The sequence below is a fragment of the Furipterus horrens genome, unplaced genomic scaffold (assembly GCF_987537825.1).
Source record: "Furipterus horrens unplaced genomic scaffold, mFurHor1.1.pri manual_scaffold_7, whole genome shotgun sequence".
NCBI lineage: Eukaryota > Metazoa > Chordata > Mammalia > Chiroptera > Furipteridae > Furipterus > Furipterus horrens.
Genome location: NW_028327177.1, coordinates 43,784,768 through 43,811,116, shown reverse-complemented (window position 1 = coordinate 43,811,116; position 26,349 = coordinate 43,784,768). Strand labels below are relative to the sequence as shown.

The 26,349-nt window shown below is 37.2% G+C and overlaps 1 protein-coding gene across 2 annotated transcripts in view; it reads left to right on the top strand.

The window, feature by feature from the left end:
* Positions 1-26,349, top strand: part of CHD7 (chromodomain helicase DNA binding protein 7) — a 199,361-nt gene that overhangs the window by 114,576 nt on the left and 58,436 nt on the right. For both annotated transcript variants that reach the window (XM_090283655.1, XM_090283654.1), the window contains exons 4-7: positions 10,184-10,325; positions 15,344-15,481; positions 16,537-16,602; positions 22,766-22,821. In XM_090283655.1, coding sequence (XP_090139781.1) covers positions 10,184-10,325; positions 15,344-15,481; positions 16,537-16,602; positions 22,766-22,821 — 402 coding nt within the window. The remainder of the gene's footprint in view (positions 1-10,183; positions 10,326-15,343; positions 15,482-16,536; positions 16,603-22,765; positions 22,822-26,349) is intronic.

Genomic DNA, 26,349 nt, shown 5'->3' with positions numbered 1-26,349 from the left:
AGAGGTATGCCGCAAGGCAGCGGAGGTTTTTTGGAATCAGAGTTTTCCTTCTCTGTTTTCCCCTCTACTTTTTTATTAAGTATGTATTTTTCTCCTGTTTTTTCCTTGTGTTCTCCCCAGGTGTCCTTATAGCTTTCAAATATTGGCAGTTAATATTGAAAATAAAAACAAAGATCTCTGTTGGCTGAGAGGATGCCATTTTGCACATGGAGGGATTCATGGAGCTGAAATATGGGGATTTGCATTCTTGTTTTCAATGCGTTTTCTGTTGGGTATGCATGGCCCTTGTGCAGTGAGCAGGAATTTGGAGGAAGTACTTCCTCTAAATGACTCTTGAAGGATTTAGGGATCCATTTAGCTATGTAAAGATTCTTGGCGTATACATAAAGAAGGGAACTTGGCCAAATATGGTGACTTAACTACTGAAACTTCAGTTCAATGATGCCATGGAGACTTGCTTGTGATGCAGTTTCTAGGGACACGTCTTGGTCCTTGCTCTTTTCCACTCTTGATAGTAAAGTTAGTTGGAAACTAAAGAGTGAAGATATTTTTTATTTTAATTTATTGTATTGTATTTATTTATTTTTTATCCTCACCCAAGGACATGCTTTTTGATATTTTTTTAAAGAGAGAGGAAGGAAGGGGGAAGAGAGGGAGAGAAACATCAATGTGAGAGAGGAACATTGATTTGTTGACTTTTGTAGATGCCCTGACTGGGGACCAAACCCACAACCCAAGCATGTGCCCTGTCCGGGAATTGAACTAGCGACTTTTCACTTTGAAGGATGACGCCCAGCCAACTGACCCACACCAGCCAGGGCAAGATATTTTATTTTAAACTGAAAAATAACATGCTGGTCTTATTTATAAAAAAAAAAAAAAAAAAAAAAAAAAGTATTAAATACCAAAAACATGTAAAGTATAGCTTTTGTAAAATACCCTAGTACTGTCATTAATATTTATGTGGCAGCTTTCTTCTGAGGAACTTAATTTTTTAAATACATTTTTCTCAGTGATGATCTAAGAGAGTAACAGCATTTTACCCAAGAAATATTTTTATTCAACCAGCAAGCCCAGTGGTGTTATATTTTGGTAAACTAATATATATTTTATAGTGTACTCTTACACATGTAAAATTTCTTTGGAGACATTAGGTGCAAAAGCACACCATTAAACTACTTTTGCCAAGAAGTAGAAAAACCCAGATAGTTCAATATTTCCCATCAGGCACATAGGTAATAAAGTAAATTAAACCCATAGTTTGTTTCTTTCTCATTTCTTATTCTTTCTTTCTTTTTTTTTTTTTTTTTTAAGAAGGGGAAGGGGGTTGGAGGAAAAGGAAACTCCCGGACCAACTCAAGGGCCTGTAGGAGCAAGAGAAGGGGGAAGGGGAAGCGGGGAAGGAAGGAAGAGTGGAGACTCCTGGTCACCCATGCGGGCCTGTAGGAATCACCTGTGATTTAGTCTTGATGTTAAGACTTTAGATAATTGGACACTGCCTGCAGGAGAGGGTATGGATTTCTTTCTTGTGTGGTTACAAGACAGACTTTGGAGTCCTTTCAGTGCTGGAGAGGAGTGAGTATTGTGTGTCCTTGCCCACTGCCTTGCCTGACCTGTCTCTGGGTCATTACATCCAAGCTCCAGGTCAGGGATGGGACCAGGTGCCCTCTTCTGTTGGCCTCAAAGGTTATCGTCTCTTTGACAAAGGGGCCATCAGGTCTTTTAAATTCCAAATCTTTCTTTTCTTCAGAATAACCACCTTCAGTTTTTCCATTGCCATTGACAGACCACATTGTGGCCCTCTCTCCATCTGATTTGTCTTAAGTCATCTGAATAAGCAGGGCAGGAGAGTGGTCAGCCACTTTTTAGTAGAGACCCTGATTTCCTTGACCTCATGGAGTTCAGTTTATACTCATTGGTGGAAGAGAACGCCTGACCACACTGACCCTGAAAAGTGAATTCTGCAACTTACGCTCTGTGCTACATGGTGAGTGGACCACACTGGGCCTGTTGGTAGTTCGTTCCCACCCTCCAGTGAGCTTCAGCGACTTCAAAGCAGTGGCCTGCTGCCACTTTGGTTTGTGTGGGAGAGGGTGATGCAGGTCCCACTTTCAGCTCCCCCTGTACCCATCAAATAAAAGCTGCGAGGTGAGGGGGCCGTGGGCAGCAGCAGGGCCTTGAGGGGGATTTTTTGGGAAACACAGTCCTTTGAAGTCTTCATTAAGTTGGATTTTAGGGTGGGACATGTGTTGGCCTAGTAGGTGTGGGTACAATGTTAGAGTTGGAAGATAAAGAGCAAAAGGTATCACAGGTGATTTTAAAACTTATTATTAAAAATATCTATACATAAAAATGCTTTAGAAAGTCTGAAGTTCTGTACAAGTGCAGAGTTTTTCCTGTGCTACACAAAGGTTTTTTGCTGGTTGTCTTTTGCCTAGATAAAGGCCCCTTTGAGTCATTTGATGTTTGTGGAAACCAGTAAGAGCATCAGTCATCTGAAATGCCATCCCTCACTTCAGCCACCTTCACATAGAAGTCAGTGTGGCTTCAGCTTTAAAATACCAAATAGGAAAATGGAGAGTGTGAATTAAGAAAAGGGGCACTGTTCTTTTTTTTTTTTTTTAGTGTTGAAAAGACAATACCCTTGAACTTCCATTAGAATGCTAATTTTATATGTAACCTTGATTCCTGTCGTAAAAATATAATTTCATGGCAGGCTTCTCTTGTGAAGGTGGGCGGTGATAGTTTCTCCTTGTTGGTTTTACCATTTGCTCTGCTTAATTTTCCACCTACCTGTAGCACCTGATGAAAATGTGGGTGGGCAGCATGTCTCATTTGTTGTATTAGTGACCTGGCTGATCAGAGAAGATAATTGTGAGTGTAGGTTCTGACTGCCAAAGTTACCTACACTTGTCCCCCTCCCTGGGTCATGGGAATGCTGTGCATAAATAAGAATGGCATGTTAGAATTTGGCACAAGCAGTCAAATATCTACTCTGCTGTTGCCACTTGTAAGAATATGCTATATATAGTAAAAGGGCATCAAAGGCATACTTCCGGCATCATTTTTTTAATGTCTAATTTATTCAGTTCTTTATGTTGCATTACAGTGCTATATAGCCAGAATACCTAATGTTTATGTTAGGCTTCTGTGGTCAGGTAACATATTAGCTAACTAGACTTTTTTTCCATGTTATTTCTGGCAGATCTTAATTCAATCCATAAAACTCAATAATTTTTCAGTGATCATTCTTGACTGCATAATGTGTCTTTTGTTTTTCCTTTAGAATGTGTTCAGTATTACAAATGGACTTGGCTCTTTCAGGAGAGCTCGCTCTTTTTCTTTTTTTAATCCTCACCCAAGGATATGTTTATTGATTTTAGAGAGACAGGAAGGCCCAGGGGAGAAAGAGAGAGAGAGAAACATTGATGTGAGAGAAAAACACTGATCGGTTGCCTCCCATATGTGCCCCTACAGAAGATTAAATCCGCAGCCTTGGTATGTTCCCTGACTGGGGATCGAACTCGCAACCTTTTGGTGTCCGAATTGATACTCCAGCCAACTGATCCACTTGGCTAGGGCAGAGCTTTCTTACTCTACCTTATTTTGCTTTCATTTTTAAAAACATTCTTCTTTAAAACATGGTCAGCACCGTAGCTATCCTCAGGACAGGGCCCTTATGTTATCAGAAAGCTTCCAGGGGTGATCCCAGGTAATAGAAGACATTCACCAGGAAAGGTTTCTGAGGCCTGAAGGATACCCCTCCAAAAGACCAGGCCAGCTCTGGACTTCTAAGGAGATCTTGTGAGGTCAGAGGCCTTTGGCCCGTCTGAGGACTCAGATGTGGGCTCTGCAACCAGAGAGGTCCTGACCTCCACTCCTAGACTGCCACTTCCGTAACCTGTTTGCCCTTACTTTCCTCATCTTGGGCAGTTTTATTGTCAGATGTAATGGTGAGGCATGTTGAGTGTGAAATAACACATTTTTAAATGAAAGCAGATTAGATTTCTGTTACCCTTCTAACTTTTTTTGCTATTCTTCCCCTGAAAATTCAGCATAGTTAATGTACTTAGGGAGTACTTGATGCTATAAGAGCTACTTAAGGTAACAATTTAGATTAAGTTATTTGTTTTAGAGGTGTTTTATCCACTGACTTTCAGTGAACTTAAAAAATAAAGTATTAATAATTTGTTACTGAAAACATGTTATCTTGTTCAGAAATAGAACCACCTCCCTTTCTTTCTCAATCCTTCTTTCTCTTTCTCATCTACGAGAGTAAGGTGAAGAATTTGCGGGTGGAGTTCATGAGTTGCGGGTGGCAAGGTATCGGCTTGAAGTGAAGGTGTGGGTGCCTGGGGCACCCTAAGGTTGACTCTGTCTGGGGCAGGCAGGCATAAAGGGGTGAGGCCAAGAGTCTTGCTCCTGCCCCCGCATCCCACCCAGATGTCTCTGCCCAAGGCTGCCTTGTGGAGAGCATCCACTGAGACTCCTGGGGCCTTGTCTGGGGAGTTCTTCGTGCCTCTGTGTACAGGGGTGGACCTTCCTGTTTGTTGTCTGTGCCACAGTTTGTTTATGTCTCTTTCCTCATTAGTTTAATTTGTCATCTGCATTTTGCTACATCCTACTTTAGCTGTTAAATTTTATTTTAGTCTTAGGACTTTAAAATTTTTATTTTGGGGTGTTAACCATGTTGCCTTAATTGATCTTTTTAAACTTTTACTACTTTATCTTGTCTCTTTTTTAGTTTGCTTCTTTATCTTTTAATTTTCTTTTTCACTGATTAAAAACTTAGAGGATATTCTTATATTCTTAAGTTGGGAGGCTTGATGCTTTTCCTTACCAGCATTGAGCCCTTGACCCCAACAGCTTAATATGTATTTTATTACCCATTAGGTTTATTTCTTTTTTAAAACACCTTTTGAGCTATTTTGAATTATGAGGATGCTTCAATACCTTTTGCTTTTCTTCTAAAAGATTGTAGTGTAACATTTTGCCTTGAGACCCTGAAAACAAATCTGATTAATCTTTATGACCCAAGCTTCAATGTTGATTTTCCCTAGTGTGATGGGAATCTTCACTAACTTGCCCCACCTGAAGGGTCTGCTGAATTGTGAACTCCCTCCCATTGTGCAGACGTCTTCATTAACTGACAGAGTCTTCTCATCACATTTGATTTCACAATAGGGTTCCCTTTTAAACTTGCTTTCTTTTTCTTTCTCTTTTTTTTTTTCTTTTAGGAATTGGATCCTTAGGCTGATACTGCTCAGTGTTTCGCTACATTCTGTTTTGTAATAAATCAGGGCAGTTAGCTGGCTTTCTAGTAAGTTCTGTCCTTGTTTTAAGAGCCTGTACTGTTTCCACAAAAAATAATTGGTTATCTGTGTGCTGTATCTTAGCTTAGGTGAATGCATCAACCCCATTTCGGGTGCTGTCACTCCAACAGTTACAGGCTGACTGTGAATCCTTCCTTACTGTAGATTCCTTAGAATGTCCCTCCATAGGAGAGATATTCATACCTGAATTCAAAGTTTGTATTTTCCTGATGTTGTTTCTCATCAGGTTCTCACCAAGATGGTCTGTGCTTTGATCACGTTGAGGGCGGTCACAGAACTTTAGAGCTTAGTGTGGCGGAGGGGACCTAAATGTTATTTAGCTCGGACCATGAGCACATCTAGTTGCTCACCAGTGTGACTGCACTCTCATGGTGAAATGTGAAATGTAAGTTAGGCTGGAAAAGAGAGAGCAGTCCTTAAAACTGCCAGCAACCTCCCCAGAAGAATGTACTCCTTCCCCAATCACAGGGCTGGTCTGGCTTCTGGAGTGGGTGGTTCTGTATCTGGGTCTTACCCACAAAGATGGGCGATAAGGATCAGGAAGTGAAAGAACTTTTTGAGTAGGGAGGGGAAGTATCTAAATACACTGGTTTTGGAAAATGACTAAGGTTCACTCTATTTTGGTAGTACTTTAGCCCCATTTTACTGGACTTCATCGGTTTTCCACTGTAAATATAGAATCTATGTGGGATTTTCTTAAATGAGTTAATGAGAAAAGTACTTTAGAGTAGTACCTGGCGATAATAAGGGCAGTATATGTGTTGTAATTGCTGTGACTTGTACTGTTTAATTAAATTAATCAGCTAACATAGTAGCCTACCTGATCAGACACTAGAAATACAAAGATAAGTATTGAGCCTACAGGATAGCTAGAGACAGTGCTTGTGTGTGTGTGTGTGTGCACACACACACACACACACACGTGCTTTGGTTTTGATTCATTATAGTAATGTTACCACCAAATTTTGTGTATTTTATACATCCCTGTGGGGTGCATCATGTGGCACGGGGGTGGAGTGATTTCTTACTTATCCAGACTGTGGTGGCCAAAAAATGCTTCTCTCAGTGGGCTGTGGAAAAAGTAGAAAAATAAAGTTAATGTTGCCAGTTGCAAAAATTGCAGAAGGCCTTGTAGACTGATGCTGAAACTCTCCGTCTTTAATATATATATGGGATTGGAGGTGAAGCAGATGAAGATTGATCGAGTCAGCTTTGCACTAACTGGTCACTCTGCTGATGTGGAGATGCGCTTGCGGGTAATGTTTTGGTGACACTGAACTAGGAAACATGGGAGGCAGAGCAGGCTCAGGAGAGAAGTGAGGGCAGACATGATTTCTCTGGGGCTGAGGCCAGGCAGGAACAAAATTAGAAAGTGTTCCCCACACATACCTGGTCTTTCCTGTAACCCTTGTTCACAGGTTGCTGTGCGGAGGCATCACTGCAGCTGTGGGAGGTGCACCCAGGTTCTGTGTCTGTGCCAGGCAGCCCACGCTTCATCCTCAATACTGGAGTGTCAATTCAAGGGACAGCCCTTTTTAATAACACTCTTTTCTCCCCAATAGGAAAAGCTGCCCTCTTCGTTCATTCCAGCTTTCCAAATTATTATTTGGAAGTGGAATGTCTGTATGGCTGTGTTTTGGCTTTGCCATTATACAAGACTAGTATTGAACCTTACAGATTTAATTAATGACTGGGAATGTGGAGTATGTGTCCTTTCTCCAGTAGTCTGATAGTGGATAACCCTGCCTGAGGATCGTGAGGGTGATGAGGCAGTCGGGAGGCAGCTGTGAAAGGTGAGGTGGGAGATGATGCATGTCTGAAGTACAGCAGTGTTCATTGGTATGGAGAAGAGTGGCCTTTGGGATTGCCTGCTTGCTTGTTCTTTAGCATTGAGGAATGTTGAGAAAGGACTTCCCTTCTCTTCATGTTGCTTAGATGAAGTGATCACCATGAAGTGGGGTCCTGTCCATAAGTCTCTGCAGTTGATTTGGCTCAAGTGGGTCTGAGCCAGAAGCAGAGAATATGTTCTCAGTCCTCCCAGAATATCTTCACAGCTGCTTGTCTTCCAGATGTGTGAATGTTGGCCATTTGTGCCAGACACTGACATTATCTATCTCATTTAAACTTTATAACAAATCTTGGAGGAAGATAGAAATACTAACCTTATTTTATAGATGAGGAAACTGAGGATGAGGGCAATTCAGTGACTTAATCAAGGGTCACAGACAGGTGACCAGCGGGAAAGCTGGAATGTGAGCTGAGATCTAGAGAGATCTCAGCTAAGCACTAAGGCAGCGCTTTTCACTCACAGTCTGCATTTTACTCATTTGTTAAAAGAAAAATTCTGACTTTGGCTTTTTTTGGGCAAAGCAGTTTTCATATAACACTTAGTTGAAAATCCAAATTTGTTTATTGCAAAATAGTAGCAAAGGCCATTTAATTTGAATAACTTCATCTTGTCCTTGAATGTAATGTCTCTGGGTGGACATTGAAGATTTTGTAGTTTTTTGACTTCTTAGTCTGTTTTTGATTTGCATGTGGGTGTCATGAGAAGACATTAGCGTGGAAATGCTTAGCTGTCTCTGAGCAACATTAATAGTGCCAGGTCTAATGAGTTTAGAAATCTTCCAGTAATCAGATCTGGGATGCGCGCTTCCCTTGGCTGCAGGCTTTTTGTCTAGCATTTGGAGAGGTGCGGTCTGACTTTTAGCAGTCTTGGGGGTTCTACATAGCCTATTCTTGGGAAGGGCAGATGGAAAGTCATTAGTACATCTCTCCTGCAGCAAATTGATACTTCATCAAACCTAGGCTCTGGTGGGCTTCAGGACAGTAAGCCTTTTGCTCCTGTATGATAGTTCACACAGGGTGCAGTAACCCCATGAAATTAAATTGTGTACTTTGCTCTAGTGTAGAGAGGTCACCATGGAAAGTAACTCGCTGCCAACTTACTTTACCTGGCAGTGGTTCAACTCTGTGACAGCCCTACCTCTGATTTAAACAAATTTGAGAAATATGTAAAGTTTTGGAAGCAGTTTTGCACTGATTTGATAAAAGAAACCACAAAACACTGCAGCGCAGGTGTTGAGAATGTTTGAAAGCTGATTGAGGGAAGCAGATGGCTTTAGTCAGTGGCATCCAGCCAAAAGAGCAGGTGCTGGTCATGTGACCGCTGGTTACCAGGGTAATCTGATTGCTCTTGGCGTGCAGATGAAAGGGAAGGGGCCCAGCGTTCAGCTGTAGTATTGTATAATTTGTGGCAGTTAGAGCGGAAATAAATGCTGGAAATGGAGCCTCATAGTGGGGGAGACTTCTGTCCATGTGTAGCGTAAACACTAGGACAGTTGGATGAGGAACTGTTGTATAGATTTTTTTTTTTTATTTAAAAAATATTATTCTTTCCATAGATCTTTTGGGGACTTAAAGTTTTTAGGATATCCCCCTGCCACCTTTTTTTTTTTTTTTTTAATTTAAAGCACTCTTAAACTGCCATTTGCTATGATCTTGACTTGTAAGTTATTTCCTTATGTGGTTATTTACTATGCTAAAATGTTAACAAAACAAAATAAAAATAAGCTCTGAGTTTAAGATTATGAAAGATTTTATTTATCCATTACAAAATACATTTTAGGTGTGTGATGGATACTTTTATTACATTAAAAAATACTTCTGAAATATTTTATATGACACTTGCTTTACTTAAATAAGTGATGTCTTGGCCTCTTTTCCTTTTGTAGTAGCTGAGGCTGCAAAATGCTTTTTAATACATTCTGTCTGCATGCCTTTCTGGGAATTTACAAACTTCAGTAAATAAACTTTTTAGAAGTTTAAAAAAAATATTCTTAGTTTTAAAATTTTGTCAGAATTTTAGGCTTCCTAGAAATAATAAATATAATCATTACTGAGGTTGGATTATTTTAATGTTGGATAACATATAATAATAAACATTAGAAAACCCTGGGGCTGGTTTGGAAATGTGAATGGAAGGTAACACTAAGTGTATGTTTTTTAAAAAGTGTCAAAGTTTCAAAAGATGATGGTAAATGTAAATTAAAATTTTTTTGTAGAGTTCATTCATAACTTTTGGGTTATGTAATATTCAAATCCTATTAATGTTGGACAGAAACATACTGTGGAACATGGACTTTAATTAATGGGGTTGCTTTGCTGTATTTTTTATTTTGGAGACCTAGCTTTCTCAAAAAATGGCTATTGTGAGTACCTCACAAAATTCCTAGCACCAAAATAAAACTTACTTTTAATTAAGAACACAGCATTAATTAAAATTATGTAGAAAAGGAAATCACTGTATATTTTGTTATATTTTAAAGAGTTGTAAATTGGATAAAAATAGATCTGGTTGATATAAAAAAAGACACCTAATAGTACTGGTCCAAAAAGAGTTAAATTAGGGGTATTTATAAGTATCCGCAAGAAATACACAGAAATGATCATTATATTCTAGTTTTCCTTGACAATTTTTTAAAAACATATTCTGCACCTTAAATACTCTATAGCAAAACTACCTCAGAATCTGATTTTTCATTGTGGTTTGGTGTATTGGAAGGGATTTTTGCATTGCCTAGATGAACAAATGTACTCTGTGTGGTATTATGAGTTTTTGCCTGTAATTTCTTTTTAATCAGGTTAGATATTTACTAAAGGTCATCAGTTTGAGGTTTTGCCATAAAAACTTAATTGAGAGAACCATTTAACTATAAATGGCCAACATGCATTGACTTATCAATTGTCAGTGATACTTCTAGGGTTATTAATGTGAGAAATAGAAGGCATGGGGGTTGTGGAAAACCTCATTAGAAAGTGAACACTAAGTTATCTACTTTGAATTCTAGTAATAAGAAACCTGATTCAGAAGCAAGTGCTTTGAAGAAAAAGGTCAACAAGGGAAAAACAGAAGGTTCTGAAAATTCGGACTTAGACAAAACACCCCCACCATCTCCTCCTCCTGAAGAAGATGAGGACCCAGGTGTTCAGGTAATACCATTATTCTGATCCCGAGCCTCAGTTACTTAGCATGGGTAACTCTAGCCGCATATCAAGTACACTAGACCTCCCCTGTCTTTGTTATAGAGCCGCTTTAAAGATGGCTTTATTGTTGTCTGGAACATTATATCCATAGTGAAGAGAGCTAAGGGGCCAGTGCAAAATTAAACTCTCGACTTCTTGCTTTTGCCATCTTTGACTCTGGGATAAGTAAAACTGAGAATCCTCACTTATTTCTGTAAATGTATCTTTTGATGCTTATGTAAATGTTAGTGTTAATAAAATGTTAATATATTGGTTCATATAAAGCTTCATTCACATTTCTGATTTTCTCTGAAGTTTGGTTGCTTGTCAATTCTTTCACTTTGCAGAACAAACAAGATGTAATCTGTAGCTTGTCTTAAGATTTCTGATATCCCATGGTGAGAGTTAAGGTATATTCCTGTAATACTAAGGTTTCCGTGAACAAGTTAGTGACTTTTTGGATGGCAATGCTGCAAAATTTTTCAGAGTTAGATTCTCCTGCATTTTGAAGAATTTCATAGGAAAAACTAGTTCTGAAATAAACATTAGGAATTTAGGTTGCTGTATGTAAAACACACTGCCGTCACTGATTGGACTATAAGGTAAGGGACCCTTACACATGATCATTAAAAATTATTTCCTTGTTATGTTCCCTGGAAGCATGCCAGTATGGTCCACTGGGATGGCTGGGAGTATAACCTCTGTGAATGACATCGAGGTTATCATGGAGCAGTTACAGAGGAGTCCTGCTAGAATAGGCAGCCAGCCCCTAGAAGCTTGTTTAGTTTTTTTCTAATTGCTCAGTGCACTAAGTACTTAATACCTACACCTTTACCAGTTCACTTAAAAGTTAGAAATAAAATGTAACATTTCCCATATAAAGCTCTATTCTAAAGAATTTCAGAAAGTTTTTTTTACCCCCCTTTTTAGTAGATCTCCCTGATATCTGTAACTTCACAGAATGGCCTAATCTAAGACCTGAAAGGGAGAGAAGAGACAGTGTGTGTGAATGAATGTGAATTGGTTTAGTTCGGTTCTGTAACTAACATAGCTATACCTCTGGAAGTTTGGATTGATTTTGTAATTTACTTTTACACAGTATTGAAAAGATATTGGGAAGGTAAGTAGATATCTTCTTTTAATTGCTTAAGGAGCTTTAAACTGAAGTATTTTAATGATTTTGAATTTCATTTTTATTCTCAATGATGATCCCCCCCCCCAAATTGTGTTTGCTTAAACTAGGACCTTTATGATGATAGTATTTGGACAATATTAAGAGGATTTATTCACATGAATCAAGAAAATTTTATTCTTTCACAAATACTGCTGCTGTTTTTAAAAAGTCTTATTTGTTTTAATACTGACTCAAATGGACTTAATGAAATATTACATTTGGGTTTTTTCCCTTCTACACTTTAGTTATAGGAAAATGATAATCAATTCAAATGAACATCGATGCATTTTTAAAAATTGGCTAATGCTTAACTGTTGTAGGTTCAACAGCTAATACAAGTAGCCACACAAGTAGATCTGTTGTGGCAGGCAGGCCTTTCTTGGTATCTTTGACACAGGAAGTGATGCTAACTTCTGTTTATTGTGTTTCTTCCTGTAGCACATGCATAAGGGGCTTCAAATTCTTGAGTTTTGTGATTGGTTTATTTAAACTTTAGTAAATGCCTTAACATTTTAATGAACTCAAAATTGTATCACAAAGTACTACAACAGTGAGATTATAAAAATGTATTTAAATTTTCTCTTCATTATACCTGTTTTAACTATAAGTAGTTTTTCTAAAGCATTCCAAGTTTAACAAAGTTGACCTATAGATTTTAGTGTCAATTCAAAAGCCTTGAGTTATGGTTTAAACGTAATTCTTACATTTTATTTTGAGTCACAAAAATCTTTTAAATAGTAATGTTTTAACAGGCTACAATAAAGCATATTTTATAATAATTAATTTTATTTTATATTGGGAAGTTGAAAAAGAAACTTTTATACCCAAAATAAATGAACTTAAGATCAATTATTATTCAAAAAGTCAAAAAGCCATATAACACTTAAAAATGTCAGAAAATTGAGTTCTAATTGTATTTTGGGTTTTTTACTATTATTAAGTGACTCTGTATCCATTCCTCATTAAGCTCATCACTACTGCATAGATTTATAACACAAACTTGATATGAAACTTTCATTATAAAAGTTATATCCAACAACATATAAATGTCTGTTTGAAAAGAGAAAAAATCCCCCTGTGTTATTGTACTGAACACTTCTTTACTATCACAGTGGTATTTAGGGTAAAGTGGATTTATTTTAGAATTATTTTTTGGGTGTTTATAGTTACTTATGCTGGAAGAATACAGTGACAATGTGACTCCAACCATGGAAATCTTGACAAAACATCATTGCTATATCATAAGTAACACATTATTCCTTATAGTAATGACATAAAGATGAAAATATATATTAATCCATTTCAATTTAGTTAAATTGATAACAGCAAATGAAATACAGATATTGTGCCTTTTATATCTTAAAGAAATTGACAGTTTTTTTGAGAAGTGAGGGATGGTAAAGTGGGCACAAGCAGCAGTTGGACTAGATCAGCTTTGGAAAGAGAGAAAGGAACCTCTACAAAGTAGCTAGGACTTGTTAGCCTTGCTGCTTTCTGATTTTTCTTTGGAAAGGTGGAGCTAATTAATCATGACTGTAATCCCGCTGATTTGCATTTGGCATTAATATGTACCATGCACTATTCTAAATGCTTAAAATGAATTCCCTTATGTGATCTTCCCAGTTTACTCATGAAGTAGTTAACTATTATTAACCCATTCTACATACCAGGAAAGTAAGGTCTACAACATATCTCATCAGATGTCACAAAATGAGAGCCTTGGCTCATTTAAACATGGGCACCCAGCTCCAGAGGTTACAAGGTCAAATTGCCCCCTGTGAGGTGGCGAAGGGTTGCAGATGGCAGAACCCCTGCTGGTTTCTGCTTCACTTTGACCTGAAATTGGTGGCTCTGGGCAGGACTGATGGGGGAGGATCCGAGGAGGAATGCCCCCCCTGGTCTAAGCCACTGGGAAATCTGTTTAATAAGTTACCCCAAATACCTTGTGTCAGAAAGGTGCTTTGTATCTTTGCATCCATGACTGTGCAAGGGTAAGAGCTCACAGTCTCAGACAACCCATTTGATGCTCATAGGGTACTGAGTTTACATTTTGAGCTGCCTCAGATCCAATTTTGAAAGCAGAGAGAGCAGAAACTCAATGAAAAGTCAGTCCTACTCTTTGAGACAAGGTGCTGGGGTTTGTTGGTCCTGACATGAGCCATGTAGGAGTTGTGCTTGTCCCTCCTAGGGTCGCTGTGCTGGGGTAATTCACCTCTCTGCTTGACTGTATAACTTTAATATCCACAAGGCTTTTAAAAAGTTTTATTTCATAATCCTTAGAAAAAAGATTGAGTTACTTTTCTTAAAATTTTCATTTCTTCTTTGTGCTTTACAAACTCACTTGTGGGTTGTAATCTTGTATTTATCAGTGATTTAAAACATCTTATTTTAAAGTTATCTTAGATTTTATAACAACATATTAATGAAAAGATTATTTTCTTCCCATTTGTAATTAACTCACAAAATAATTTTTTTATTAAAAATAATATAGAATTATTTTGAAAAAAATGTGGAAAACCCTTTTTCTTTTTCTCCTCTTTACTTCCCTCCCCAGAATTAATAGCTGTTAACAGCTTGTTCTGTGCCTTTTCACATTATTTTTCTGTTATTCAAAACATACATATTATACATTCATTTTTTTAGCAAATGTTTGTTGAGTCATAAAGGAAACAAGTCATACAGTGTCTTTGTCTTGAGTTTACATACAGTGGTTGGCAAAAGGAGGTTTTCAGTAATGAGTACATAAAACTTTATTCTTGTATCATTATTTATTATTGTATTATTTGTATTGTCTTATTTTTATTAGTAATGTTTTATATCCTTACTTATGATTTATCTTTTAGGTAATGATGGCTGGTAATTTAAACCTGCTTTTGCCCACCCCTGTGTTGATGATCCTCACATGCAAATAAATACACAGGTTGTTTGTTATTTTAAATAGAATTATAAGCTATTTATTATGTGACTTGCTTTTCTTTTTTATTTCATAATTTATCTTGCAGGTATTCTGAAGATATGTTATGTAGCTTACCAGAGGTGCAATTGCTGGGTCAAAGGGTGGGCATGTTTTAAATTATAATAAGACCACACTGTGCTGCAAAGGTATACAAGGTTCTATTTTGACCACTGGACTGGGAGAGTAACTATTTTGCCTGTAATCCTACTAGTACTAGCTATTACCAGTCTTTTATATTTTAATCAGTGTGGTAAAAAAATATTTTTTAAGTAAAATTACTTTTTCTAGTCATTCATTATAAATTCTGATATTCAGTCCTTCACCTATTAAAAAATTTCAGACTGTTTCTTTTAGGATCAAGGTTCAAATGCAAGTTTTCTACTTAAATAGCCCTCTGCAATGTTCTTGGATAATATTATAATAGTATTTATATAGAACTTTATAATTAGAAAATAATAATTGATTATTTTCCAATGACTTCGCTTTTTTGGACTTCTTATGGGTGAAATTTTTAATGTACAAAAGTAGAGAATATTATATCCATCTTCCAACCTCAATATTATCTTCACTGTTGAGCAGTACACTGGTTGAGTGTGGAATGAGATTTGATCCCAGTTGAAGGTTAGGTAGTTGGGAGTGGCAGAGTCACAGCTGTCCCAGGCAGCTGGTTTCAGACCCTGCCTGTCCCCACTGCACCCCTGTTTCCATTATATTCATCATCACTATAATCTCTTATGTGATCTACAGGGTTAAAGCTAGCTTTTCTTTAGGATTTATTTCTAAAAATAGCCACCTCACTGTCCTAGGAAGTTGTAAAGCACATCAAAAACTTACTTTGTTGGGTTTGTGTTCTAGAAGAGACGGTCCAGCAGGCAGGTGAAGAGGAAGCGGTACACTGAAGACTTGGAGTTCAAGATTTCTGATGAGGAGGCAGATGATGCAGATGCTGCTGGGAGAGACTCCCCCTCAAACACCTCTCAGTCAGAGCAGCAGGTTAGCATCCAGATTTGTGTGGTCCCGCCGCATTTGGAACGATGGACTGGAATTTTGTAGCTGGTACCTGAAAAGTTCAACTGAAGCATTGGAGTTGGAGCCAGGGAACATTCATCTAATGTTGGCTAACATGCTATGGGGAATGAATTGTTTAGCAGTATCTTTTAAAAAGCCTTGTTTGCTGAAATGTATTTTTATACAAGCCTGTAATCTGTAATTTGACATGATTTTGGAGAATTAATGGTCTCTCCTGAGGAAGAGTCAGAACTAGGATACAAGGAGGCCGAATTTACTTCTGAGAATTCAGTGCTGTAGCTTCTGGGACTTTAATAAACCACTCAGGCTTGTCTCCTGCTGTTGGGCACTGTAAGAGCCCCTTTATGAAATTACTGCCTTGTGGTACCCAGCAGGGCATACATACTTTATTCTCTGTGCAGTGTAAATGATGGATAAAATAGTTTGTGTAAAATATGGGTAATAATCTAGGATTGATTACTGTAAAGATTTTTTTTAAAAAAAAACAGTGCCCCCCCTTATTACCTTAACTGTACTTTAGTTAACAAACTGATAACTCATAGTAAAGTATATTAAATGGAGTTTTGTATTTTATTTGGTAATCTGTGCTCTGTTAGATTGTTATGTAATATTTTATGTGACCTCCATAGATAAAAGCTGCCTACAATAACAATGATGAATATATTTACCCCATGGGTATAGATGAAGAACAGTTATATTTTTGACTGCTCTCATGCAGAGATGGATGATTTTCTTTTGGTAACAGGAGTTTCTGAATATTCTCTAGCTTTAGGGACCCATGCTAGATCACATAATTAAATCATAATCATGAAGTAACAAACACAGATCTTCCTTTTGTCTTTGTGCAGAGTGAGATTTTCTTTTCAATCATTTTTTCCACTGACTTTATACCCAGTGTGTTAAAGGGTATGAATTTAAGCGGTATGAAGGTAGATGCAAAAGGGGGATGATTTCTTGTTTTTATAGCTTCTAGTGAAGTCTTTTCCATGTGGGTGGATTCATTCTACTTTATTTTTTAGGAATCTGTTGATGCAGAAGGTCCAGTGGTAGAAAAAATCATGAGTAGTCGTTCAGTGAAAAAACAGGTAAGCGCCATTTGGAGTGATCAAAATCTATGGTGTGTGTGTGACTCTTTAAATTATTTTTTGTAATTTTCGTTAAAAATTTCTCTATGAGTCCTGGCTAGGTTGCTCAGTTGGTTAGAGCATCCTCCCAATACTCCAAGGTTGCAGGATTGATCGCTGGTCAGGGCACATACAAAAATCAGCGAATGAATGCATAAATAAATGGAGCAGCAAGTCAGTGCTTCTCTCTCTCTCTCTCTCTCTCTCTCTGATTCTCACCACCCCCCGGTCCTCCTTCCTTCCCTCTCCTCCCTTCCTTCCTCTTTCTTTCCCCACTTCCTCTCTCTTTCAAATCAATAAATAAAAACATTTTAAAATGTAGTATTGGAAAATAAAACTTATGGTGATATTTCTCTCTGGTGTATAGCCCAATATAAATCCTTGGTATATTCACCCCCAGGTTAAATTAAAATATATCAACCAACCAGTGCTTTATTGTACCATTTAGAGTAGGCAAGAACCTCAGAAATCTCAAACAAATGTATAGGACTTTTAGGGTTATAGGTTGCCTTTTTCATAAATATTGTTCATAAAAATTATAAACATGAATCAATCTCTCATTTCCCTTAGGGAGAAGGTTCCTTTTCCTTCCTTACCTATGTATCCCCATGGAAGCTTAACATTTTAAGGAATAAGTGTTTTCTCATACTTTTCATATATACAATTAAAATACTCATTAGCATATTTTTGTCAGTGGAAAGGTGAAATGCTGAACTATTTCCAGTGTGATTTTTCTGAAGCTAGTATGACTTACTCTTCAAAATTATTAAAAATTCATGTTGCTCTGTAAAGGTGAGCTCTAAGTACCTGTCATTAGTCTGATGACTTTGTCATTGAGGGATACGTATATGTCAAAAAAATTTTACTACCACTGTGTTTTCTTTTACTGATTGAGATTCCTGGTTTCATCCCAACCATCTCTCTTCTTGCCCTGTTTGAGGAAATGCTTTATCTAGTTTGCAGGACTGCATTGGAATCCAGTGTGTTTATGTAGCCTGGCATACAATTATTGGTGTCTCTAGAAAGTGCTGTTCTTTGGATATAGATGTCAGTCTTTCGGCTTGAATCATTGTAAAATGCACAGTTCTTTCTTTTTGTTTTCAAGGTGAGTGGAAGTACAACCTCATTGTCTTGACATGTAAAATAAGTTTTGTCTTTTTAAAATAAATTACATACTTCCCATTGAGAGACATAGGAATGGAGGGAATACGGGACTTATAGTGAGATCCCAAGGTTATCAAATAGGAAAACTTTACTACGCAAATATTATTATCTATCTAGAGATCCTTGAAAATGGTATAGCACCAGCAGTAAACTTCTCTTTACTTTATTGCAATATTGTTTTCTTTTTTATTATTCAAATTCAGATTGAGTGTAGTAGGTATGGGGGAGGTGTATGGAGTAGCTATCTGGTGACCTTTTTTGGGGGGTGGATTTCTATTTATTTTCAGAGAGAGGAGAAGGGAGAAAGAGAGGGAGAGAAACATCAATGTGTGGTTGTCTCTTGTATGTCCCTAACTGGGGACCTGGCCCACAACCCAGGCATGTGCCCTGACTGGAAATCGAACCAGTGCCCTTTGGTTCTCAGGCCAACACTCAATCCACTGAGCCACGCCAGCCAGGACTTGGTAATTCTTTGATGTATTAAATCTCAATCAAATTTCCTACCTGTTCAAACAGAAATGAATGGTATTTAACTCATTAGAAAGGTTGTGTTTTTTTGTCCTAGTAATGACTAGAACTATGGTTGTGAATAGTAGATATACAGTCAAATTTAAATACTTGACATGTTTTAAAGAATAATCCCCTTCACTGAATTGAAGTGACTTGTTTGAGTAAATAGCCTGTGGTTTGGATGGGATATATTAATTTTCATTCAGTTAAAAGTGCTTCAGCAGGCATACTCAGCAGGTTTGGGGGTTGCAAATTATAATTAGCTGTATTATTCAGAGGTACTTAGACTATGCATTATGTAGGACATTGTTTTTTCCTTCTGTTTTGCCCACGTTAGGGCTTTCTTTTTCTTTTTACTACCCTTTAAAGATATAGGTACTTATAGTTTAGGAATAATTATTACTGTTTACCGATGACCAGGTTTATCTTATCATATGAATTTAAAATTGCTATAATTGTATATGTAGGTGGAGTATTTGTTGATTTGTGAATTTTAGAATAGAGAAAACTAATGGAAAAATTTCTCTGGATGAGGAGTTAGGTCTTGAGGTGTGATTAAAGTAAAGAGGAGGTGTGGAGCTCATGGAATTGCTTACAGATTACCAGTATTTCATAAAGGACAATAAAAAGCCATTAGAAGGTTGTACACATTAGCGGGTACTAACTTTTTAAACTGCTAATGTTCTCCAAATAGTTACATTAGTTATCAGTTTTAATAATATTGGAGGAGAGTGTGGCAAATAGAAACAAAAGGAAATTGAAGATTATCCTGTGGATTCTAGCTATGCCTGCTGTTCTGTTTCCTATTACCATGAATAATTGAAGAAGTGACTGTGAGAAGGTGCCGTTATCTCCCCCTGGCAGCACTGTAGAAATTAGCTATGAGCTCTCAGAGATGACCCTGCACGGTGCTGACACATAGTGGGGACTCAGAGGTTTTTCAAAGTCAGTCGACCTCATCTCTGTAGCCAAAGGAAGATCTGTTGTGATGGAGTCTACAGACTCACAGTGCACATCTGGCAGAGCCTCCCCAGTTCAGTACCTCATGGGAAATAGGGGCAGTTCAGGTGTTTGTATTGCTCTAAACCCAAATTTATGTGGGTGAGACTCAGCAGAAAAAATACAGCTGATACTTGTCTTTGAATTTTGCAGTAGGTTTAAGAATGGACCTTTGGATGATGTGAAGTTCAATTCTTTTGTTTTCCCCATTTAGTATCGGGTAGCCCTTTTAGTCAATGCTGACTATGTTCCTTAAAATTGTTTGTTTTTCTTTTATGTGGTATATTTTCTTTTTAAGATCTTATTTGAAATTCTAAAGTTTTTGTTCTAATACTCTCTGGCTGAATTCAAAACAAAAAGAGCATAAAGAAGGCAAAACTCATCATCACATTTGTTCTAATGTCCTTATTTTCTCCTTATGTGGATCTATGATTTGGCATCTCTTGTAGAGTATTTGGTGGGTTGGCCAGAAGTAGGAGGGGTTCATATCTTTGCTTTATTAATACTTTATGAGGTACTTTCTCATTCTTTTGTACAATTAACAGAGTTTTTTTTCTTTTTTATACTATAGTGTAGCTTTGTTTCTCCAGAGTGACTGCCTCATTTAGTAATAAGATGCTTAGGAAAGACCATTCATTCTTTCAGGCTACAGGATTATCATTTGTGGGTGGCTGTTTTAGAATCCAGGTGACTGGAAGACTCTCTTTATTGCCTGGTCAAAGTTTCTGGTTTGTGTGAACAGTGAGACAGAAATGGCTAAATATTTTGGAACTTTAATTATCATATGAATAACACAGATTTTGATAGACTAGTTTTGGAGTCTAATGAAAAGATACACATATTTCTCAAATTATTCTGTTGAACACATAAAATTACTTTAGAGTGATGTCAGATTTAATGGTAATTGTCCAAGGAGTAACTTTGAGTGGGTTTTTTTGTATGTACATATATAGTGTCTTGACTCAGTTATTTATTTTATATGCCTGTTATAAAATGGCTTCTGAAAATTAAAGGCATTGAGGGTAGGGGTTGAGCTGTTTCCAACTATCACCAGAGGCTGGTCACACTGACTACCATTTAGAATAATTAAAATAATGCTACTGAGGGCTTATGAATTCTCACACATTTGTTAATTGTTTTGCTATTAGTAAATGCAGAAGAGGTCAGCACGGTCATATTTTATGAAATAAAGGTTACAAAACAGTTCTATTTGTAGTTCTAGGGGCAACAGGTGATTCAATATGTGTGGCCAATTAAAGCACAGGCTTATAAGTATTGGGACATCCAAAGGAAGTAGGCCCTGGGACAGTTTTGCAGCAGCTCCAGGTGCTACTAAATGAGGTCTCAGAACCTAAGTGCTTCCTCCAAGACAGCTCTAGACCTCTTGTTAGACATATCCACAGCAAGTTCCCAAAGGAATAGCTGACCATGACGAGAAAGTGGGTATTAGCAAGAGTCAGGGACAGACACTTGGTGGCTGTAAGAGTCAGAGGTTCTGGGAACAGAACTGAGACAGAGTGAAAACCATCTCTGTAGGTCAAGAGTTGATCCTGTGTGCTTTGTGTCCATCTTGAAGTTATGGGATGGTGAGAGCACTTTGAGTGGCAAGGACAGTACAAGAGGAAAGATCAGTAAGAGTGGAATCAGGAATAATAGAGCATAGAAATGATAAAGCTTGTCTTTTTACTACCTCAAACGCACATAATTTTGAAAACCATTTCGGAATTGAAAAATACATAGTAGTGTTAAAAGAGTGAAAAACAGTAGACTAGACATTTGAATTCCATTCTAGGTTTGAATTTCTTGATATGCTATGAGAAGCATCAGAAGATGTAGGCTTGCCTTGGCTTTCCATGTTCTCTGGTTGTTTATTCTCTTATCTTTGCCTTTCTACCAGTCTCCAGTTCTACACAATGATAACATACCTTGAAATCACTGCTGAAATGTGGGAGTGAAATGGGGTTATATTGGGACAAGAAAAAAGGAAGGTGGGTCCTGGATGGATTGTCACTAGAGTTGGCTAGAATTTATCTCTTAATTAATTCCAGATTTATGTTGCTGGCTCTTGTAGGCATGCAGCAAACATTTCTTTTTATTTTGGACAACTAAAAGTCTGGAACATAGATGGTGTTCTGAATACATTGATTTAAGGAGCTGCTTTATGCTTATGACCATTTATAGATCCATTAGGGAAGAACCAGATATTAATGGGTTTTGACCACATTCCTCAACACTGTTTTCTTCTTGGTGATCTGAAGGCAGGTAGAAAAACTGTTTCGAACTTAGGTTTAACTGGTACATGTCAGAGTTTCAAAGAAAAATTTACATTCACAGTCTTTGGCAATAGCTTGAAGATTATGGATTGAGGGAAATCTAGCCTCTTTGAATTGATCCTGTGCTAGTCTGTCATCTAGTAGAAGTCTACTCCTTTATTTGTCTTCTGTCGTGTTCCTACTTGCCTTAATTTTCTTTGCAGTATTTCTGAGACAGCTTAGTCAAATGTGACTCTCCAGGCAGGTTTGGGTGCCATTGCAAGAGTGTAAACCCAATTCCTAAACATCTGTAAGTGGTGTTTCTGTTTAGATCCCTGATTTATCTCATCAAATGTTCCAGAAGAAAATTATATATTATGACTTATTTAATAGCCTAAAACCAAAAGGAAAAACATATCGAAAGAGGTGCTTAAAAAGTCCTATGAGTCGTATCTTCTGCATATACTGCAGTCAGTTGGATCAAGGGAGAAGTTACTGATAATCTGACCACTGAACTCTTGATTTGGCTGATGTGTCTCACCATTTTAACCTTACCTAAGCATAGTATTTGGAGTGTTAATTTTATTTGGCTGCTATGTATGTGAGACATCTTGTCTGAGAGATTTTAATTGTACCACTGAGTAAAACTAAAACTGTGAATAGTGATGCACTGAAATTACAGCGTAAGCACAAGGTTTAGTTTTATATGGTTTCTTGTTTAGAGTTATTAACTATATGGAGGAATAAATGTCTTTTAAATATTTTAAAACATTACAAAACCCACAATGTAAAGTTGCCATGAGGCAGCCAAAAAAAATACATATGGCATTCAGGAGAGCAGTTGCTAATTGGCTGCTGCCTGAGAAAATGGTACACTTGGCGTCTACTTAACACTGTGGGTTTGGCAGAAAGCCAGATTTGGGGTCAGGTTGTTGTGAATGAAGCTGCATGTGGTTAGGGAGGAGTTAAAATGATTCATGCCTTAGAAGCCGTAGCACGTCGAGTAACGTGCACGGACCTGAGTGTGCGGGTCTGCATCGCACTCGCTGTCTACCAGCTCACAATGTGCTCCTCTTCACAACAATGTTCTGTGCTACTTCTGTCTTTCCCATTTATGTTCATATGGGAGTAAATCATTACTTTTGGAGTATTCTGGTAGATTGTTTTAAATATGTGCCTGAAATTTTCTTTTGTTGCAGAAGGAATCTGGAGAGGAGGTAGAAGTTGAGGAATTCTATGTGAAATACAAAAACTTGTAAGTAGATTGTGATTTAAAAAAAAAAAATTGGGGAATATATTTTGAAAGTACTAAATGGTTTAAAAATATTAGGAAACTAAAAAATAATTGGGAATTGAGAAACTATGGTATGATTTATTTAGAACTTCTTTGAAGATCATTGCCAAATAGCTTCTGATACTTTATGAATATAATTTTTCTGGAAAATGTGTAATGGGTGTAAAAGTTGACTAACTTTGGTGTGTAACTAAGAAGTTCTTTTTAGAGGGAATAAAAACTCATGCAGTAAGAGAAAAGTGAGTAACATAGTACTTGCCTGTCTTGTGAAAATGGGTTTTGCTCTGTGGGGCTGCCCTTCCTCCCTTCACCTGTGCGCAGAACAACAGAAACTTGAGATGAGAACTCAGCTGTGAGGCAGAAGCTCTAGAAAACCGAGACATCACCCACATTTTGAAATGCACTGAGCTCTGTTTATATATTTTTGTTTCTAATTTTTGTTTAGTGAATTTGAATTGCATAACTTTTAAGAAAACTGAATTGGAGATACAGTGAGTTGTTCTGCATTATAGATGTAGGCAGTATACTAGGACCAAACACACATTTTGATGAGACACCATCATTTTAGGGATCAATAGTCATCCTGCTGAAGAAGGCTAAGCCATTTCCTAACCTAAGAAACAATTGCAGAACAAAGACAAAAATATTCATTGGTAACATTAAATTTGCTTTAAACATTTTAAAGAAAGGAACTCAAGTACTATATTAATAAATTCTAGGATTTAAAGAGAGGCTTTTGAGAATTACTGTCAAAACAGCCTAAGAAAACTTAAAACTTACCCTACCCTAGATAGTAAAAGTATTAGCCTTCATGCTTTCTATCATTCTCCCTTGTTCCCTTGTTCACTTGGCATTGTGTTAATGAACTGATGCACTTCTGAAGTTCTGTGAGCAAAACCTTTTACCAAGTAAGAAGACAAGGAAGTGCCTTATCAGTGTTATTATGAGGGTACAAGGAAATACAGAGTCTGGCAATAAAAAATGCTCGGTAAAATTAAATGTCGTCATTTTATACTCAGAGCATGATGAGTTTACACAGATGGAAATTATACATATGACATGACTTTATATAGTTGTATTAAGAAAGTGGTATGGTTAGCTAAGGAGGAGATAATGCAGTAAGCCAGAGAGTGAGTTCTCCGGTACATTTTATTAGCTTAAACTCAGAACAAAGATGTTTAAGTATTGATTGCCAAAAAAGGATACTGCTGTATAGGTGTCCACCAGATCAATGTGGGGCAGTGGGACTCACAGTGCTGGACTCACAGGAATCATCTAATGTGCCCTGTACATAACCCCAGAGGGCTTCCCAGTACTCCTGACCAGGGACCACTGCCAGGCCAGGGGTGACCAGTCATCCATCAGTCATCAGTTGTTCTGAAAAATAACATTCTTATTGGACATTATTGAGATGTATGGGAAATTAATATTTCCATAAATTTAACAGTCTCTGCCAACCTTTTATTTTGACTTAATTTTAGATTTACAAGAAAAAATGCAAAAATAGTATAAAAGATTTGTTTTTCTTTTTGTAAATAAAAGCTTATAGGAAGATACTTTGAGATTACTAAATATAATAATGGCTGCTACGTGATTTACTAACTTAATCATTCCTTCTAAATTTATTAGTTGGGTTTCAACTATAAGGAAAAGCTTTATCTTTTTACCCATTTGCTTGCGTATTATAGCAGTGTGGACTTGTGGCATTTTACCGTATTCAGTGGGTCATAATTCTTTATTATGTCATCATTTACTTTGCTCTCATTGCCCCACATTTGGTCATTAGGAGCCCCTCATGCTGGCTCCTCTCTCCTTTTGCCTTGTCCCCGTCCTTCTTTGAGCTCTTCCTTACTTTCTGGCACAGGAGGATGCTCCCGACTCATCTTGTAATTTTCCTCTTTAAATCTTGGAATTTGTTATTTCTCTAAGGAGTCGTTGTTGTTTTTACTAGAGAAGGACATTTAGAAACCAAATTTTGGGTACTGGGTGTGCTCATTGCTCCCGGGGAGTCATTCTAGGCCCTCTTTAGGGCTAGGAGGGACGTGCTTATGTATGTGTATACATGTCCATGTGTGGACATGTTTATGTATATGATGTGTATACTCACGTTACACACACATATATGGTAGTTACATATACACACACCTCTACCTATCTACCAACCTAACAACAGTGAAAAAACGATGCCTTTATATTAATAACATCCAAATTTATTTCAACATCTCAGGGTTCGTTCTGTCTTTCCCCTTTAATAATAATAACTCCCTTCTTCAACCATAAGAAACCTGGCTCTTATTGTCCATAATATATTTGCTTGTTTTTCAGTCCTAGAATATATAGGCAGTGGTTTCTAAATTACTAGAACATATTTCTCTGAAAAGCCTACTAATGAGCTCATTTGGTATTTTCAATTTAGCCTGAGGGGGTAGAGACTAAATAACAATACTTTGTTCAAAATTTCCTTGGCTTCTTTTACTCCTGCCGGCCCCTTTCAGTGTGGTTGTTATTTATTTGATACTCAGTTGGGTCATTAGTTTCTGTTTGTATTTGTATTCCCTTTTAGCTCCCCATCCCCATCCTTATTGATATGTATAATTCGAGTTCATGAAATATTCACTGGTTCAAAAGTCAGAATTGTACACAAAAGGATACTCAAAAAAGTGTTATCCTCCCTTTCCACCTCGTTTCTATTTGCCTTCTTATTAATCCCAGATTTATCCTTTCCAAAATTTTACCACAAATGTGCATAATATATGTATGGATGATCATACACACATACAAATATTACCTATATAAAATATGATACTGTGTTTTCCCCCTTGTTTTTTGCACACAAAGAATGGTATACTAGCAGTAGCAGTACACATTTTCACTTTGCTTTTTTCACAATACTGTGTTCTGAAAATTACTTGACTGTCTTCCCCATTCTTTGTTACAGCTGTATAGTACTTCATTGCATGGCTGTATCATAACTTATTCAGCCAGTCTCCTATGTGAGTGGCTTCTGATATTTTACAGTTAACAGATAGTGCTGCAGTATATATTCTCATGGCTATTTATTTTCAAATTGTTGGAGGCATAGCTTTGAGTGAATTCCTAGAAGTGGAATTGCTAGATCAAAAGGCCAAAGGTGTAATTCTGTTACTGTCATACTTCCTTTGAAAGGGTTGTGTCAGCCTTCCAATTTGCAGTGTACGAGAGCTCCTGTTTGTCCACAGCCTTTCCAACATAGTGTAGTTTACTTTTTATGAGAAATTGTATTTCAGTGTAGTTCCAATTAGCATTTTCTTTTGTTATGAAGTAGAGCATATTTTCATAAGTTTAATGGCCTTTTTATATCATATTTTGTCAATTGTTTATTCATGTCTTTTGCCCATTTTTCTCTTGCGCTTTCTTCAGTTTATAAGAGTTCTTTATCTATGTGGGATGTTAGTCCTTTATCTGTATTACATATTGCAACTACCTTTTCCCCCCCAGTTTCAGTTGTCT